We start from the raw sequence: 17,507 nt of genomic DNA, 5'->3' as shown, positions 1-17,507 counted from the left end.
GCTGACTCGAGAACATGCCTGGTGGGTCGAGAACCGGGCACAGCCCCTCAGCTCATAACGCAGCCCCCACGGCCACGGCCAAACCACTGGAGGGAGTGGGGACACTCTAGACCCACAGTCACTCCAGAACCAAGGTGGGAGAAATCTAGCAGCACCCCAGCTCCAGAACCATCCTGCCCTCTGGGACCCTCAGCGTCGCCTCCTCCCAGTAAGCGCCCCCGGCCCCCCAGCCCTGCCCCTCGGGCCATCAGCCCGGCCTCACCCGACTCTGGAGCTCTTTTAGAGAGGTGTAAATAGCACAAGACTTTTTCCCCAGCAGGAGGCGCAAGTGGCCTGACCCTGTGTCCCTGCCCCCCGGCTGCCCCCGCCCCTTTTCCCGAGTGCTATTGCTGCTGAACGGGGGGCAGGGAAGTGATCGGGGGTGTCCCAGAGCCGTCACCCCCTTCCAGCGCCTTATTAAACGACTCGCTACCTCCACCACTCTCTGCGTCTGTGCCTGGCTCGGGGGGGGGGGGGGGGGAGAGCGGCCCCTGCTGAGCCCCCACCTTGCCAGCCCCCCACCTGGCCCTTCCTACCGCATCCCTGCCCCCACCCAGCAAACTTAACGCCCCGTTCCCCTGCTGTCCAGCGCCGGGGAGAACCCAGGTGTCCTGGCTCCCAGCCCCCTGCTCTAACCACCAGCCCCCACTGCCCTCCCAGCGCTGGGGAGAGAACCCAGGAGTCCTGGCTCCCCACCCTGCTCTAACCACCAGCCCCCACTGCCCCCCAGCACCGGGGAGAGAACCCAGGAGTCCTGGCTCCCAGCCCCCCTCCTCTAACCACTAGGCCTCACTTCCCAACCCGAATGCAGGCAGGATGGGATCCGTCGGCAGCTGGGGGCTCTTGGTTCCCTAACCCGTCTTCTGCGCTGCCGCCTCCCTCCCCACTTTCCCCCTGCCCTGGGGGGAGGCCCTGCTGGCCCAGCCTGCCCCCAGCAACACACTGGAGCCCAGGGTTGCTCTGGGCATGGTCGGGCCCGGCCCACGAAGCCTCCGCCGGGGATGATTTTGCGGCGCACGTTGCCCTGCAGCGGGCAGGAGGCGAGTGGTAGGGAGGGAACCGACATGGAGGCAAGTGGTGAGAAACCCTCCTTCTTTCCAGCACCCCAGGGAAAGGGGGCGATGGGGGTGGGGAGCCGCTCTGGGGTGTCCAGGCCCACGGAGCCACTGCTGCCACGGAAAGGGAGGAGGAAGGCGTCACAGGGTCCAATCACCTCAGGAGTCAGCAAGGCCCTTGTGGAATCCCCGTGCACGTGCAAATGGGCTCCTTGTGCAAGGCTGCACGGCTGTGCTGCTTCGGCACAATGGGCTGCGAATTCTGAGGTTCCAGCTCCAGAGGGCTGCGCACGGCCGCCGAAGGCTCTGGGGAGGCACCAACTGGCCGTGAAAGCCAACGTGCGAGTTGCTGGTGCTCTACTGGGCTGCGCCTGGCCAGGCATGTTTTCACGAGCCCCGGCTCACGTGCACTGGGGCTGGTGCCCTGCAGAGGGGAAAGGCTCAGTGTCCCCCTCCCTGCTCCTCACCGAGCGGTTGGTAAATCCCAGCCCAGGACCATGGGCTCGGCTCCCAGCTTTGCACAAGTCACACGCTGGGATCTGCTTCTTCCCACCGCCAGCCACGTGCCTGGCTCATGTGTCTTACTCCACCCTCCTCCACTGTGGTCACCCAGTCCCTCGGGTGCACCCGGCTGGCTCCCAAGCTGTCACTAGTCGCTTTGCAGGTTTTCACACATCTCTGCTGGTGCATGCACAATCACCAGGCATCTTCACCGGTCACAGCCCCGTGTGCGCACAATCGCCAGGCATCTTCACCGGTCACAGCCCCATGTGCGCACAATTGCCAGGCAGTTTCACCAGTCACAGCTCATGCGCGCAAAATCGCCAGGTAGTTTAACCAGTCACAGCCCCGTGTGCGCACAATCGCCAGGTTGTTTCACCAATCACCGTCTGTGCGTGCAGTCGCCTGGCCCGTCTCCCACAATTTCACCAGTCCCTTCAGGGCAGGGCTTGAACGTGCCCAGGTGTTGGTGCCATTTCCCCAGTCCCTGCTGTGGGCGCACAACTGCCTGGCCTGGTTTCGCCTGCCCTGGGCTACGTGCGGCAGCGCCCGCAGCGGAAGTCGGCCTCCTGCAGCGCGCTGTAGCTGCGGCCCACGCAGACCACGTGGAACCAGGCGTCGCAGCCGTCACACTGCACCCACTGCACCGTCTCGTCCTGGGGCAGGCGGCAGCGTGGGGCCGCGCAGGGCTCTGCCCCCAGCAGCACCCGCGAGGGCCCCGGGGGGGTGACGCGCAGGGGGTGTTTCCGCGGCCGGCCCCGCCGCTTCCTGCGACCGGAGTGGGGAGGTGAGCGGGACCCAGCCTGTCCTCCAGGGGGCAGGGCCTGGCCCCTCTAGGGGCGCCGGCTCCCCCCGGCCCAGGGCAGGACGGGCTGGCTCAGGGGGCAGGGAATGGGGCAGGGCCTGACCCCTCTAGGGGCGCCGGCTCCCCCCGGCCCAGGGCAGGACGGGCTGGCTCAGGGGGCAGGGAATGGGGCAGGGCCTGGCCCCTCTAGGGGCGCCGGCTCCCCCCGGCCCAGGGCAGGACGGGCTGGCTCAGGGGGCAGGGAATGGGGCAGGGCCTGGCCCCTCTAGGGGCGCCGGCTCCCCCCGGCCCAGGGCAGGACGGGCTGGCTCAGGGGGCAGGGAATGGGGCAGGGCCTGGCCCCTCTAGGGGCGCCGGCTCCCCCCGGCCCAGGGCAGGACGGGCTGGCTCAGGGGGCAGGGAATGGGGCATCTGGCTCCTGAGAGGCCCTGATGTCAGACTGGAGCCCTGGCCCCTTGCTGTGAACTTGGGGCCTTTCATGTGCCCAGCTCTGAGGCAGGGCCGTACAGGTGGTGCTGAGTATAACGCAGGGGGACGGCGATGGCCGAGGGGAACGGAACTGACTCCGGCCCTTTCGGGGGAGAGGTGGGGCTGTGATCCTGCCCCTCTGCCCCAGGGCATGCTGGGTAAGCGACTACTCACCCGCCGGGCGTGACCTGGAGCGGCGCCGTGGGCCGGCTTGGGGGGCTCTCCGCCTCCAGCTCCTCATCCAGCCGGGTCACCTCGTCCTCCAGCTCGGGCAGGAGCGTGTGAGCCGACTTGCGGCGGCTGCGGGAGGCGCCGGGGCGGGCGGGCGGCTCCGGCCGGCGCAGGGCAAAAGTCAGCGGGCGCGGCTGCAGCTTGCTGATGCTGCCGATGGAGCTGAGCACCAAGGAGGCCTTGGGCCGGGCATGGGGGGCGGGCGCGGCAGGCCGGGCCAGCGGGCGGATGCGGGAGCCGGCTCCCGGCAGCACCGGCCGGAAGCCGCAGGGTAGGGGCCAGGGCGCCTTGGGGGCCGTGAGGGCAGCGAAGTCCTGGGGCTGCACCCGCACCTTCTGGAAGAGGAAGCAGAACTCGGAGTCGCCCGGCCGGGGCGCCGGGGGGCCCAGGGTCAGGAGGTCTCCGTCAGCCAGCTCCACGCGCCGGCCCCGCACCACCCGGGCCGCGTTGACGTAGGTGCCTGGCGGAGACGGAGGGAGAGCAGTGAGGGTGGGCACAGACAGGCGGGTACGAAGGAGGCTGGAGGGATGGACGGACAGACAGGCGTGGGCACGGCTAGGTACGCAGTCAGACCTTTATGGGATAGCCCGGCGGGTGCGGGAGGCGCTGGGCACGCAGGACGTGAGGACAGACGAAGAGGGCTAAGGGACATGCTGGACAGAGACAGACAGACAGACAGACAGACAGGTGTGCGCGAGGCTGGAGGAGCAGACGGACGTGTCCGAGGACAGACAAGCGTGTAAGGGGACAGAGGGATGTGGGAGGTGCTAGACAGACAAACGGACGCCTTGGACAGAGGGGTGCGCCCAGGAGGACGCACAGAGGGCGGCAGGACTGGCATGGGAGCTGGTTCGCTCTGGGACCTCCCCCCACTTGGGCATGAGGCCACCTCTGGGGCGGGGGCGGTCGGTGGCCACCCCCAGACTCTGCACCCGGCCTGGGGCTGAAATGCAGCTGCCTGTGGGGCAGGGCCCAGCCGCGATTAACAGGCACTGAGTGATCCCAAGACTGGAGCCCTGACACCCACAGCCCAGCCCCCACCTCCACCCTGACACCCACAGCCCAGCCCACACCCCCACCCCACCCCCACCGCCGCCCCACCCCTGACCGTGGGTGCTGCAGTCCACCAGGCTGACCCGCCACTCCCCGCTGGTGCTGTGAGGGTCCCGCTCGGCGTGCAGTTCGGCGTGGATGCGGGACACCAGCCCCGGGCTCTGCGCCGGCAGCAGGGGCACGTCGCAGACCTCAGCCCGGCGGCCCAGCCGGTAGGTGCAGCGTGGCCCAGCCGGCCGGAAGGTGTGCAGGTCCCGGCTGGCCTCGTCCCCTGGGCGGGCTGGGCCCATGCGCAGAAGCTGGAAGCAGGGCAGGGCCTCCGACGGCATGGGGGTGGGGGTAGGGGTGGGGGTGGTGAGGACTCCTGGGTTCTCTCCCTGCTCACCGGCGGGGGAAGGGGAGTGGGGGCTGGTGGGTTACAGGGGACGATGTGCCAGGACTCCTGGGTTCCCTTCTTCTCTGAGCTGTTTACCAGCTGAGACGGGGCAGGTCCTGGCAGGTGTGGCTGGCAATGGACCCTGCTCCCCCAGAGAGGTCCAGACGCGCCCCAGCTGCTCCTGCCCCGTGTGTGTGGGGTGGGGGCGTTGATCTCCTGCCCTCACCTGTCTCTGGGATACAGCCGCTCACGGCTGCTGAGCAGGGCGCTGGCTCCCAGCCGGGGTTGGGGGACCCCACAGCAGCCCTGCTGCGGGGCTGGGGGGGCTGAGCTGGGGCAAGAGGGATGGCTCAGGCTTCTCCCACCCCTTCACCCCCTTTGCCAGGCCCTTCGCTGGCTCTAGACCCCCCCGCCCTCCCGCCGCCAGCTCCAGAACTGCCCGCAGGCCTCTAGCGCTTCCCTTGGGGTCGAGAACGTCCCCACACCAGGGCCAGGCCTGAGGATCCAGAACCCCCAGTGCACGCCGGGGCCTCACGTCTCCCGGCAACCCGGCTCTAGAACCGCCATGGCTCTAGAATCTGCCCCACTGCCGCCTGCTCAGCTCTCTAGAGCTGCTCCTGGTCTAGAACCCCCTGGCAACCGGCTCTAGAACCCCCGTCAGCGTGGAACCAGGTAGGGCTCGATGCCCGGCTCTAGAACCCCGTTGCCGAGCAACCCGGGGCGCCCAGCCCACTGGGTACGCAGCTCTAGAACCCCGTCTCCTTGGCAACGGGGATCTCCGCACTGAGAGGTCCAGAACGCCGGTCTCCTTGGTAACTGGGGGGGGGTCCTCCGATGACGTAGTAGAGGATACCCGAGTCCTTGGTGACGGGGACCACCGATGACGTAGCCGGGACCCGCTGCCCTCCGCTGAGCGCCGCAGCGGCTGCCTGGGCACCCGTACGGCGCGCGCTGCCCGTGGCCTCGCCGCTGATTGGCCGCGCCGGGCTGAGGGGGCGAGGCCGCTGCTGCCTATTGGCCCGGGGCTGGGCGGCCTCGCGCTGATTGGGCGGCCCGGCGCAGAGACGCGGGGCGCGGCTGGCGGCAGATTGGCCGAAGTTGACAGGGAATGCGCGCGCGCCTCTGGCCGCAGGGTCTCGTACTGCGCATGCGCGGCAGGGGCTCTACTCCCCCTCCCAGCCAGGCCCAGGGCCGGAGCGAGCTGGTGGGGTGGGGTGGGGTGGGGTGGGGTCCCGGACACCTGGGTTCTCCCCGGCCCGGGGGAAGGGGGATCCCGGATACCTGGGTTCCCCCTGGCTGGCAGGTGGGGGTCCCGGACACCTGGGTTTTCTCTGGCTCGGCAGGGGGCGGGGGAAGTCCCGGACACCTGGGTTCTCCCTGGCTGGGGGGGTGGGGGGGCACAGCGGGGTTCTGCGCCGCACTCAGCCAGGGGCACACTCATGTCTAATCCAAACTCGCTTTATTCGCCCCTTGTCCCTGCAGACCAGCCCCAGGGGCCGCACGGCCTTCCTCCGCCGCCGCCGCCGCCTCCTCCTCCTCCTCCTCCTCCTCCCGCAGGAGGGCCGCGCTCAGGGTCTGCAGCTCCTCCAGCACCGCCGCCAGGGCCCCTTGGGGAAAGGGGAAGATCAGGGGGGAAGCGCTGGGGGGTGAGGACAAGAGGATCATGCTGTGTGGGGGGGGGCAGGTCCCAGGCTCCAGGTCCCACAGCCCAGGCAGGAACGACACAGGGCAGCGAAAGAATCAGATTGGGGGGCAGTGTTCACAGCCCAGGCTGGAGGGGCTCAGGATTGGGGGGCGGGGGGAACGGCAGTGCCCAGCCAGGAGGGGCTCAGGGCAGGGGGGATGCAAAGAAGGGAGTAGTGGGGGGGTCCCAGTACCCAGCTGGGATGGGCTCAGGATGGCGGGGGGGACGCAGTGCCCAGCCGGGTGGGGCTCAGGGCAGGGGGATGTAGGGCTAGGAGTAGTGGGGGGGCCCAGGGCCCAGCTGGGAAGGGCTCAGGATGGCGGGGGAAGCAGGGCTGGGAGTAGTGGGGGATCCCAGTACCCAGCTGGGAGGGGCCCACGCCAGGGGGCTGTGGGGCTGGTGACATGCGGGTGGGCCACACACCAAGCAGCAGGCCACAGGCAGGTCGGTACCTTTGGAGGGAAGCCCAGCTCCACCTTCCCCTGGCGCAGGCTGCTCGGACCTTGCCGGGTCGTGTCGCGCCGCCAGCCGGTTCTGCCTGTACTGGGCCAGGAGCCCCTCCTGCCGCAGTGTGGCCTGGGGTGGAGAGCAGGTCAGGAGGGGGCCCAGCCCAGGCTGCAGGTGGGGTGGAGGCCCCCAGCCCAGCACGTACCATCAGCAGGTTCTTGTCTCTCTCCAGCGCCTGGAGCCGCACCCGCAGCCGGCTGCTCTCCTCCTGCCGGGCCTCCTCCTGCAGCCGCGCCAGCTCCTGGGCCCTGGCCTTGTCCCGGGTCGCCTGGCGCTCCGCCTGCCGCAGGGCGACCACTGGGGAGAGGGCAGGGCTGCGGGTCAGGAGGGGGAGCACCGGCAGGGCAGGGCTGTTGTGCTGTGGGGAGGAGGGAGGGGTATTGGGGCAGGGCTGGGGGGCGTCTCTCACCAGCCTTCGTGTGCTCCCGCTGGGCCTCACTGAGCCTCTTCTCCAGCTCGGCCAGGTCCCCCCGCAGCCGTGTCTCCACTTCCGCCACCTTCTCCTGCAGGGCTGGGGGGACAGGGGGGTGAGCACTGACTGACCGGGGGGCACCCGCTCTGATCCCCCTGTGCTGCCCCAGCCCGTACCTCTCTCGTACTCCTGCCGCAGCCCGGCCGCCTCCCGGCTCGCCGCCTCGGCCGCCTCCTGGCTCTCCTGCCGCTGCCGCTCCGCCTCCTCCAGCCGGCCCTGCAGCCGCTGCTGCTCCTGCTCTGCTGCCGCCACCTGCTCCAGCGCCTCCTGCAGGCCACGCACCGCCTCTCGCAGCTCCTGCTCCGCTGCGCCACCGGGGAGACAGGGTGTTATGGCCCTGCCAGGACCTGGGCCTCTGCCTGCCTTCCCAGACCCAGCCAGCACGGGGCGCCAGCGGGGAGAGGAGTTTATCACCACCCTGCCGGGACCTGGGCCTCTGCCCGCCTTCCCACACACAGCCAGCAGGGGGCGCCAGCGGGGAGATGGGTTTATCACCACCCTGCCAGGACCTGGGCCTCTGCCCACCTTCCCACACACAGCCAGCAGGGGGCGCCAGCGGGGAGACGGGTTTATCACCACCCTGCCGGGACCTGGGCCTCTGCCCACCTTCCCAGACCCAGCCAGCAAGGGGCGCCAGTGGGGAGACGGGTTTATCACCACCCTGCCGGGACCTGGGCCTCTGTGCGCCTTCCCACACACAGCCAGCAGGGGGCGCCAGCGGGGAGACGGGTTTATCACCACCCTGCCGGGACCTGGGCCTCTGCCCACCTTCCCACACACAGCCAGCAGGGGGCACCACGAGGGAGCTGGGGATCATTATGGCCCTGCCAGCTGTGTCCAGCAGGGGGCGCCACCCGGGGGCGCTGGGGGCAGGGTGCTGTTCTCCCCCACACCCCGTACCTCTCTCCCGCGCCTCGGCCACCTGCTGCGCCAGGGTCTGGGCCCCTCTCTTCAGCTCGGCCGCCAGCCGGTCCCGCTCCTGCTGCAGCAGGGCCAGCTCGGCCCGCACAGCCGCCTGCGACAGCCTGCGGAGAGTCAGCCCGCGCCTGGCTCTAACCACTGGGCCCCGCGCCCTCCTAGGGCCGGGGGAGGGGGGAGCCCAGGCGTCCTGCCTCCCACCCCCTGCTCTAACCACCGAGCCCCACTCCCTCCCAGGGCCGGGGAGGGGAGAGCCCAGGCATCCTGCCTCCCACCCCCTGCTCTAACCACTGAGCCGCACTCCCTCCCAGGGCCGGGGGAGGGGGGAGCCCAGGTGTCCTACCTCCCACCACCACCCCTGCTCTAACCACTGGGCCCCACTCCCTCCCAGGGCCGGGGAGAGCCCAGGAGTCACCGCGATTCCCCACGCCCACGTGGTGAGCAGAAGGCCTGCGCCAAGCCTGGCTCCTGCCCATGGGCACTGGGAGCACTCACCCGTCGTCGTCCTCCGAGCGGGTAGCCTGGGGCTGCTCCTTTCTCTGCAGCTGAGCCAAAGCCACTTTGTGCAACACCAGCCCTGCACATCCACAGAGGTAGAGACATGGCTCCAAGATGCGGCCAGCTCTGGGGCGGGGAAGGACAGCCGCAGGGGGACAGCTCACCTGGCACTGGGATGGGACCAGCTCTGGGGCGGGACAGGACAGCCGCAGAGGGACGGCTCACCTGGCACTGGGATGCGGCCGGCTCTGGGGTGGGGCAGGACAGCCGCAGGGGGACAGCTCGCCTGGCACTGGGATGCGCCCAGCTCTGGGGCGGGACAGGACAGCCGCAGGGGGGACGGCTCGCCTGGCACTGGGATGCGGCCAGCTCTGGGGTGGGACAGGACAGCCGCAGGGGGACGGCTCGCCTGGCACTGGGATGCAACCAGCTCTGGGGTGGAGCAGGACAGCCGCAGGGGACGGCTTGCCTGGCACTGGGATGCAGCCAGCTCTGGGGTAGAGCAGGACAGCCGCAGGGGGACGGCTTGCCTGGCACTGGGATGCAGCCAGCTCTGGGGCAGGACAGGACAGCTGCAGGGAGACGGCTCGCCTGGCACTGGGATGCGGCCAGCTCTGGGGTGGAGCAGGACAGCCGCAGGGGGACGGCTCGCCTGGCACTGGGATGCGGCCAGCTCTGGGGTGGAGCAGGACAGCCGCAGGGGGACGGCTTGCCTGGCACTGGGATGCAGCCAGCTCTGGGGCAGGACAGGACAGCTGCAGGGAGACGGCTCGCCTGGCACTGGGATGCAGCAGGATAGCCGCAGGGGGACGGCTCGCCTGGCACTGGGATGCGGCCAGCTCTGGGGCGGGACAGGACAGCTGCAGGGAGACGGCTCGCCTGGCACTGGGATGCAGCAGGATAGCTGCAGGGGGACGGCTCGCCTGGCACTGGGATGCAACCAGCTCTGGGGTGGAGCAGGACAGCCGCAGGGAGACGGCTTGCCTGGCACTGGATGCAGCCAGCTCTGGAGTGGGGCAGGACCAGAGCCCATGGGCCTGTTCTGAGGCAGGCAGGATGCCGGGGTAGACGGGCTCCTGTTTGCTCCTCTCACCTTGGATGGTGTCGACTCTCTTGGCGGCAAAGGTGACTCGGTTTCCCAGCCCTGCCAGGCGTGCCACTGCCACCTTCAGCTCCGCCTCCTGCCCCCCAAGCTGCTGGTGCAGCCTGCCAACAGGATGGGATTGAAGGTCAGGGGGCGGGACCTTCACCCCCGCTCAGTCACACGCCTCATGTGCCACCTGAGCCTGCGACCCTCAAGTGGGAGGGTGAGGGGGCAGCCGGGGCCAGGACCTCAATCCTGCCAGCCCCAGGGGCTGCTGCCAGACCTCTCAGTGCGCAGCAGCAGAGCATTCTAGGTAGGGGTGAGCAGGGGGCTGCCGACACCCCAGCGCGCAGCAGCAGAGGATTCCGGGTAGGGGTGAGCCGGGGGCTGCCGACACCCCCAGCGCGCAGCAGCAGAGCATTCTGGGTAGGGGTGAGCCGGGGGGCTGCCGACACCCCAGCGCGCAGCAGCAGAGCATTCTGGGTAGGGGTGAGCCGGGGGCTGCCGACACCCCAGCGCGCAGCAGCAGAGGATTCCGGGTAGGGGTGAGCCAGGGGCTGCCAACACCCCAGCGCGCAGCAGCAGAGCATTCTGGGTAGGGGTGAGCCGGGGGCTGCCGACACCCCAGCGCGCAGGCAGCAGAGCATTCTGGGTAGGGGTGAGCCGGGGGCTGCCGCCCATGCACGGGGAGGTCAGAGCGGCCTCGGCGGCCGGGAGGCTGGCTGGGGCACCCCAGGGGGCAGGCCTCTCTTCCCCGGGTCCCACTGCTCCAGGGAGAGCCCCAAGTGGCACCTGGTGACGAGCTCCGCGAGGCCCTGCAAGGCTCCCTCGGCCGCGGCCACCCGGCGCTGCAGCTGGTGCCCTGAGTCCTCCTGGCGAGACAGCTCAGCCTGGAGCCTCTGCAAGGGAGTGGAGCGCCAGTGTGGAGCGGGGTGCCAGTCCCGCCCCCCAAATCCCCCCAGCCAGCCCTGCCCCCCACCCCATCCCCCCATCCCCGCCCTGCCCTGCCCCGGTACTAGTCCACGTTCCCTACCTCCCCCACCCGTCCGTGGAACACATTTTGTGTGCGCGCCGAGGCCGGGGCGGAGGTGCACCACCCCAGGCGCACACAGGCTGCTGGGCGTGGAGCTACTCTGCGGGGGGGTGGGCCCTGAACTCCTCCAAGGTGACGGCCCCAGTGCCCCCCTGCACCGGCCCTTACCTCCTTGGCCACTCGCTCCAGGTCGGCCTCTGCCGCCTTGTCCTGCAGGCTATGGAGCAGCAGCGCCGCCTTCTGCTCCCGCAACTGCGCCTCCTCCTGCAGCTCGGCCACCTGTGGGAGCGGGCACAGCTACTGGCAGTCCTGCCGCGTGGCCTTCAGAGCCGGCGCCTAAACCCCCTGGGTCGAGCAGGGCCATACATGGGCTGGGGCACCACCTGGTGGGCATGGGCAGTACCTAAATCCCCTGGGCCGAGCAGGGCTGCGCTTCCGCCCCCGTTTCAGGCAGGGCCGTACATGGGCTGGGGCACCACCTGATGGGCACGGGCAGTGCCTAAACCCCCTGGGCCGAGCAGGGCTGCAGTTCTGCCCTGTTCAGGCAGGGCCGTACATGGGCTGGGGCACCACCTGATGGGCACGGGCAGTGCCTAAACCCCCTGGGCTGAGCAGGGCTGCGCTTCCGCCCCCGGCCAGCCAGGGCCGTAGGTCGGCTGGGGCACCAGCTGGTGGTCACGGGCGGCACTGCAGAGGGAAATGCCAACTTCTGTGCGTGACTGCCTGGGGCAGAGCCCAGCCCAGGCCTAGCCTGTGGGGCACATGGGGGGCACAGCCCTGGGAGAGGAATCCCCTGCTCTGGGCTGGGCGGCGTCTCGCCGTGGGTGGGGGTTGGGGCAGAATTCCCGCTGGCGTAGGGAACCCAGGCGTCTCCCCCCGCCCCCCCACCGGGCCCCACCTGCCCGTGCAGCAGCCGGGTGGCGTCCGCGTGGCCCAACTCCTGCGATCGCAGCTGCACCATGAGGGCAAAGACCTTCTCCCGCCAGCGGCTCAGCAGCACCCGGCCCTTCTGGGCTGGCTCCGGCTGCAGGGGGTGACACCGGTCAATGCCAGGATAAAGCACAGCTTCCCCGCACAACTCCTGCCCGGGAGCTGGGCCAGCCCTGGTGTGGGGCAGACCCCTCCTGCCCCCATCTACCAGGGGAGCTGGGCCAGCCCTGGTGTGGGGCAGACGCCCTCCTGCCCCCCTCCTCCAGGGAGCTGGGCCAGCCCTGGTGTGGGGCAGACCCCATCCCTGCCTCCCTCCCCCAGGGAGCTGGGCCAGCCCTGGTGTGGGGCAGACCCCTCCTGCCCCCATCTACCAGGGGAGCTGGGCCAGCCCTGGTGTGGGGCAGACCCCCTCCTGCTCCCCTCCCCCCAGGGAGCTGGGCCAGCCCTGGTGTGGGGCAGACCCCATCCCTGCCTCCCTCCCCCAGGGAGCTGGGCCAGCCCTGGTGTGGGGCAGACCCCTCCTGCCCCCATCTACCAGGGGAGCTGGGCCAGCCCTGGTGTGGGGCAGACCCCTCCTGCCCCCCATCTACCAGGGGAGCTGGGCCAGCCCTGGTGTGGGGCAGACGCCCTCCTGCCCCCCTCCCCCCAGGGAGCTGGGCCAGCCCTGGTGTGGGGCAGACGCCCTCCTGCCCCCATCTACCAGGGGAGCTGGGCCAGCCCTGGTGTGGGGCAGAGCCCCTCCTGCTCCCCTCCCCCGGGGAGCTGGGCCAGCCCTGGTGTGGGGCAGACCCCCTCCTGCCTCCCTCCCCCGGGGAGCTGGGCCAGCCCTGGTGTGGGGCAGACCCCATCCCTGCCTCCCTCCCCCGGGGAGCTGGGCCAGCCCTGGTGTGGGGCAGACGCCCTCCTGCCCCCATCTACCAGGGGAGCTGGGCCAGCCCTGGTGTGGGGCAGAGCCCCTCCTGCCCCCCTCCCCCGGGGAGCTGGGCCAGCCCTGGTGTGGGGCAGACCCCATCCCTGCCCCCCTCCCCCGGGGAGCTGGGCCAGCCCTGGTGCAGGGGAGGTGACCCCAGGCGTCGCAGGGTCTGTTACCTTCCCACTCAGCTCCAGCTCCTGCAGGGCCAGGATGTCGCGGAGGGCGGCCAGCCTGAGCTGCAGCAGCTGCACCGTGGTCTGCAGGGCCCGCGCGCTCCCCTTCCAGGTGCTGGGCGCAGGGCAGAGCGTCAGCGCCCCCCGCTGGGGCGCCCTGTCCCCCCACCTACCCCACGGCGTGTGTGTGTAACAGCCCTGCTGGGGCGCCCCGTCCCCCCACCTCCCCCACGGCGCGTGTGTGTGTAACAGCCCTGCTGGGGCGCCCTGTCCCTCCCACCTCCCCCACGGCGTGTGTGTGTAACAGCCCTGCTGGGGCGCCCCGTCCCCCCCACCTACCCCACGGCGCGTGTGTGTAACAGCCCCGCTGGGGCGCCCTGTCCCCCCACCTACCCCACGGCGTGTGTGTGTAACAGCCCTGCTGGGGCGCCCCGTCCCCCCACCTCCCCCACGGCGCGTGTGTGTGTAACAGCCCTGCTGGGGCGCCCTGTCCCTCCCACCTCCCCCACGGCGTGTGTGTGTAACAGCCCTGCTGGGGCGCCCCGTCCCCCCCACCTACCCCACGGCGCGTGTGTGTAACAGCCCCGCTGGGGCGCCCCGTCCCCCCACCTACCCCACGGCGTGTGTGTGTAACAGCCCTGCTGGGGCGCCCCGTCCCCCCACCTACCCCACGGCGTGTGTGTGTGTGTAACAGCCCCGCTGGGGCGCCCTGTCCCCCCACCTACCCCACGGCGTCTGTGTGTAACAGCCCCGCTGGGGCGCCCTGTCCCCCGCCACCTACCCCACGGCGTGTGTGTGTAACAGCCCTGCTGGGGCGCCCCGTCCCCCCCACCTACCCCACGGCGTGTGTGTGTAACAGCCCTGCTGGGGCGCCCCGTCCCCCCCACCTACCCCACGGCGCGTGTGTGTAACAGCCCCGCTGGGGCGCCCCGTCCCCCCACCTACCCCACGGCGTGTGTGTGTAACAGCCCCGCTGGGGCGCCCCGTCCCCCCACCTACCCCACGGCGTGTGTGTGTGTGTAACAGCCCCGCTGGGGCGCCCTGTCCCCCCACCTACCCCACGGCGTGTGTGTGTAACAGCCCTGCTGGGGCGCCCTGTCCCCCCACCTCCCCCACGGCGTGTGTGTGTAACAGCCCCGCTGGGGCGCCCTGTCCCCCCACCTCCCCCACGGTGTGTGTGTGTAACAGCCCTGCTGGGGCGCCCTGTCCCCCCACCTACCCCACGGCGTGTGTGTGTGTGTGTAACAGCCCTGCTGAGGCGGCCTGTCCCCCCACCTCCCCCCACGGCATGTGCCAGTGCCCCCACTGGGGCATTCCCCCCGGGGTTCATGTGCCAGCTCCCCCGCTGGGTGGCCCGTCCTGCCCCCTGCTGGGAGCAACAGGAGCCCAGGTCAGCAGCTCGACCCCTCACCTGCACCTGGTCGAGCAGCTGCTGCCTCTCGGAGCCTGGCTCACTCCCCTGCTTGCCCACGTAGGTGCGCAGCTGCTGCAGCAGGGCCTGCTGGGAGGCCAGCTCCGCCCGGGCCGCGCTGCGGGGGGAGGGCAGAGTCGTGGGGTTGGAGGGGACCCCGGGAGGCGATCGCAGCTGGTCCCGGACAGGCCAGTGTCCTCAACAGGCGTCCATCCAACCTGCTCTGAAACAGCCCCGGGGACGGAGAGCCCAGACCGCCCCAGGCACCGTCTGCCCTCACGTCCCACCAGCCCTCCCTGGTGCTCTCCGCGCCCCCCTTCCTGGCTGCAGCCCGCCACCACCCACGCCTGCTAGCGAATCAGGGCCCCGGGGCCGTGCCCACCTCAGCTGCTCCTGCAGGCTCTGGCGCTCTCGGCTGCTGGCCTCCAGCTCCTGCTCCAGCTGCAGGGCCTGTTGCCGCAGGGAGCCCACCTCAGCCCCGTGGGACTGGCGCAGACGGGAGAGCTGCGGGGGAGAGAGAGGGACCTGTCTGGGACGAGAACCCAGGAGTCCTGGCTCCCACTGCGCCCCCTCCCCCTCCACTGGGTCCCATTCCCCTCCGAGAGCGAGGGAGAGAACCCAGGAGTCCTGGTCCCCCCGCAGCTCTAACCACCTGCCCCCACCGCCCTCCCAGAACCAGGCAAAGGATCCGAGAGCCCTGGCTCCCTGCCCCTGCCTCTAATCAGTTGTCCACACCTTCCTCCCAGAACCAAGGAGAGAACCCAGGAGTCCCAGATTCTCCCCTCAACTCTAACCACTAGTTCCCCTCCCTTCCCAGAGCCAGGGAAAGAACTCAGGAGTCCTGGCTCCCTACCCCCGCCCCCCCAGCTCTAACCACTAGTCCCCCTCCCTTCCCAGAGCCAGGGAAAGGACCCAGGAGTCCTGGCTCCCTACCCCCGCCCCCCTCAACTCTAGCCACTAGTTCCCCTCCCTTCCCAGGGCCAGGGAAAGGACCCAGGAGTCCTGGCTCCCTACCCCCGCCCCCCAGCTCTAACCACTAGTCTCCCTCCCTTCCCAGGGCCAGTGAAAGGACCCAGGAGTCCTGGCTCCCTACCCCCGCCCCCCCAGCTCTAACCACTGGTCCCTCCTCCCTTCCCAGAGCCAGGGAAAGGACCCTGGGGTCCTGGCTCCCACTCACCTCGGCCTGGAGCTCCCCCAGCACCCCCTGCAGCTGCTCTGTGGCTCTCTGGGTCTGGGCCTCCCCTTCCACCAGCACGGCCCGCAGCTCCCCCCGCGCAGCCGCCAGCTCCCGCTGGTGCCGCTCAGCTGCCACCTCTAGCTCCGCCCTCAGGGCGTCGGCTTCTGCCTGGCCACGCCTCCTCCGCTCCTCTAGCTCTGCCCTCAGGGCATCAGCCTCCCCTTGGCCATGCTGCCTCAACTCATCCAGCTCCACCCTCAGGGCGTCGGCTTCTGCCTGGCCACGCCTCCTCTGCTCCACTAGCTCCGCCCTCAGGGCCTCGCCCTCGGCCTGGCTCCTCCCCCGCAGCTGCTCCAGCTCCCCCTGCAGGCAGGTGACGGTGCTCTCCCTGGCGGCTGCCTGGGCTTCCAGCTGGAGGGTGGCAGCTCGCAGCCTGGTTAGCTCTGCCTCCAGCCGCCGGATCTCCTGGAGCTGGTGGGAAATGAGCTCGGCCTGCTGGGACATGGCCAGGGCGTGATGGGCAGCGGGGGGCTCCGCCTCCCTGTCCAGTGACCTGCGGGGTGGGAGACATGGAAGTGGGGCCTGGCCCAGCTAGGGGTCACCGGCTCCCCCTGGCCCAGGGCAGGACAGGCTGGCTCGGGGGCCGGGAATGGGGCAGGGCTTGTCCCCTCTAGGGGCACCAGCTCTCACCTGGGCCAGGGCAGGACTGGCTGGCTCAGGGGGCAGGGAATGGGGCAGGGCCTGTCCACTCTAAGGGTGCCAGCTCCCACCCGGCCCAGGGCAGGGCCTGGCTGGCTCAGGGGGACAGAAACAGGGCAGGGAATGGGGTAGGACCCATTCCCTCTAGGGGTACTGGCCCCCCCGGCCTCGGACAGGATGGGCTGGCTCAGCAGTACGGGATGGGGCAGAGCCGGGCTGGCTCAGGGGACATGGAATGGGGCAGGGGATATCACACCTGGTCCTGGCCCTGGGCTCTTCGGTCTCCACTGTTGCCCTTCCCCTGGCACCCGCTGCCATCCACCTTTGCAGCTCATCTCGGAGGCGCTGGTTCTCCTGCCTGAGCTCTGCCAGCTCCTGAGTCTGCCAAGAGGGTGGCCTGGCCTCCCAGGGTGCAGCTCCAGCCGCAGCCAGGGGAGGCGCCGACCGGCTCTGGAAATGCGAGGGGGGGATCAGCCCGCTAGAACCTGAGGGAGAAATGGGAGCGGATGGGACCCAAGCATCCAGAGTGACAATGCAGGGGACTCACCCATGGGGCGGCAGTACAGGGCTCAAATGAGGGGTGGGCGGGTGGGAGAGGAGAGGGGACCCAGGCATCCGGGCTGAGGGACATCTGGGGCTGTAGGCATTACCGGAGGGCCTGGGGGCTCTGAAGGCAGCCGGCGGGTGGAGGGAAGCCCCGGGCTCTTCCCTCTGCTGCATGGTCCCAGTGGTGCTGGGCACGGCCACAGACCTATATCTGGGGCGGGGGGGGGGGGAGCAGAGCAGTGAGAGTTATGGCTTGACCCCGACACCGCCCCCCAAGGCATCTCCAGCGGGGCAAGCCTGCCCCTCCCCCACCCGCCCAACCTGGAACCCCTGATCACGCTGCAGCCCCTGTGCTGCGACCCCACCTGCCCGGCTGCCCGCCCCCTGCTCCCCCAGCCCCTCCCCCCTGCTCCCCCAGCCCCTCCCCCAGCCCTTCCCCCCATGCTCCCCCAGCCCCTCCCCCACCCGCCCCCTGCTCCCCCTCCCCCACCTGCCCCCTGCTCCCCCAGCCCCTCCCCCTGCTCCCCCAGCCCCTCCCCCACCCGCCCCCTGCTCCTCCCCCTCCTGCCCCCTGCTCCCCCAGCCCTTCCCCCCAGCCCCTCCCCCACCCGCCCCCACTGCCCCAGTCCCTCCCCTACCCGCCCCCTGCTCCCCCAGCCCTTCCCCCCCTGCTCCCCCAGCCCCTCCTCTACCCGCCCCCTAGTCCCCCTCCTGCCCCCAGCCCCTCCCCCACCAGTCCCCTGCTACCCCAGCCCCTCCCGCCCGTTTCCCGGGGAACCTCTCGCGACCAACCGCCCCTCTCCCGCCGCGGCCCCGCAGACTCCCGCAGTAGCCAATCAGCGGGTGGCGGGGCGGAGCCTGAGAGGGACACGCCCCCCTCTGAGGCTGACCACTGAGCACCGAGGGAGCGGAGTCAACGGGTGGTTAGGACTCA

General features: G+C 70.6%; 2 protein-coding genes across 2 annotated transcripts; both read right to left on the bottom strand.

Annotated features, from left to right (window-relative positions):
- Positions 1-2,113: 2,113 nt before the first annotated feature.
- TCF19 (transcription factor 19) lies at positions 2,114-4,863 on the bottom strand. The gene is made up of 3 exons (XM_075016516.1): positions 4,208-4,863; positions 3,043-3,559; positions 2,114-2,363 (listed from the first exon to the last, which is right to left on the bottom strand). Exons 1-3 carry the CDS (start codon positions 4,479-4,481, stop codon positions 2,129-2,131), a joined length of 1,026 nt encoding a protein of 341 aa, XP_074872617.1. The 5' UTR covers positions 4,482-4,863; the 3' UTR covers positions 2,114-2,128.
- Positions 4,864-5,274: 411 nt separating this feature from the next.
- Positions 5,275-16,784, bottom strand: CCHCR1 (coiled-coil alpha-helical rod protein 1). The gene is given in 19 exon segments (XM_075016843.1): positions 5,275-5,669; positions 5,983-6,135; positions 6,665-6,788; positions 6,865-7,016; positions 7,129-7,230; positions 7,308-7,496; positions 8,092-8,216; positions 8,605-8,686; positions 9,701-9,813; positions 10,484-10,590; positions 10,893-11,003; positions 11,623-11,748; positions 12,744-12,836; positions 12,838-12,855; positions 14,152-14,269; positions 14,534-14,655; positions 15,329-15,881; positions 16,284-16,512; positions 16,678-16,784. Coding segments are annotated over 19 exon segments (2,982 nt in total). The 5' UTR covers positions 16,748-16,784.
- Positions 16,785-17,507: the final 723 nt, after the last annotated feature.

This window comes from Carettochelys insculpta, chromosome 22 (assembly GCF_033958435.1).
Source record: "Carettochelys insculpta isolate YL-2023 chromosome 22, ASM3395843v1, whole genome shotgun sequence".
In the NCBI taxonomy this organism is placed as follows: domain Eukaryota; kingdom Metazoa; phylum Chordata; order Testudines; family Carettochelyidae; genus Carettochelys; species Carettochelys insculpta.
Note: the sequence above shows the minus strand (reverse complement) of the source record. Positions and strands in the feature narration are given on the sequence as shown.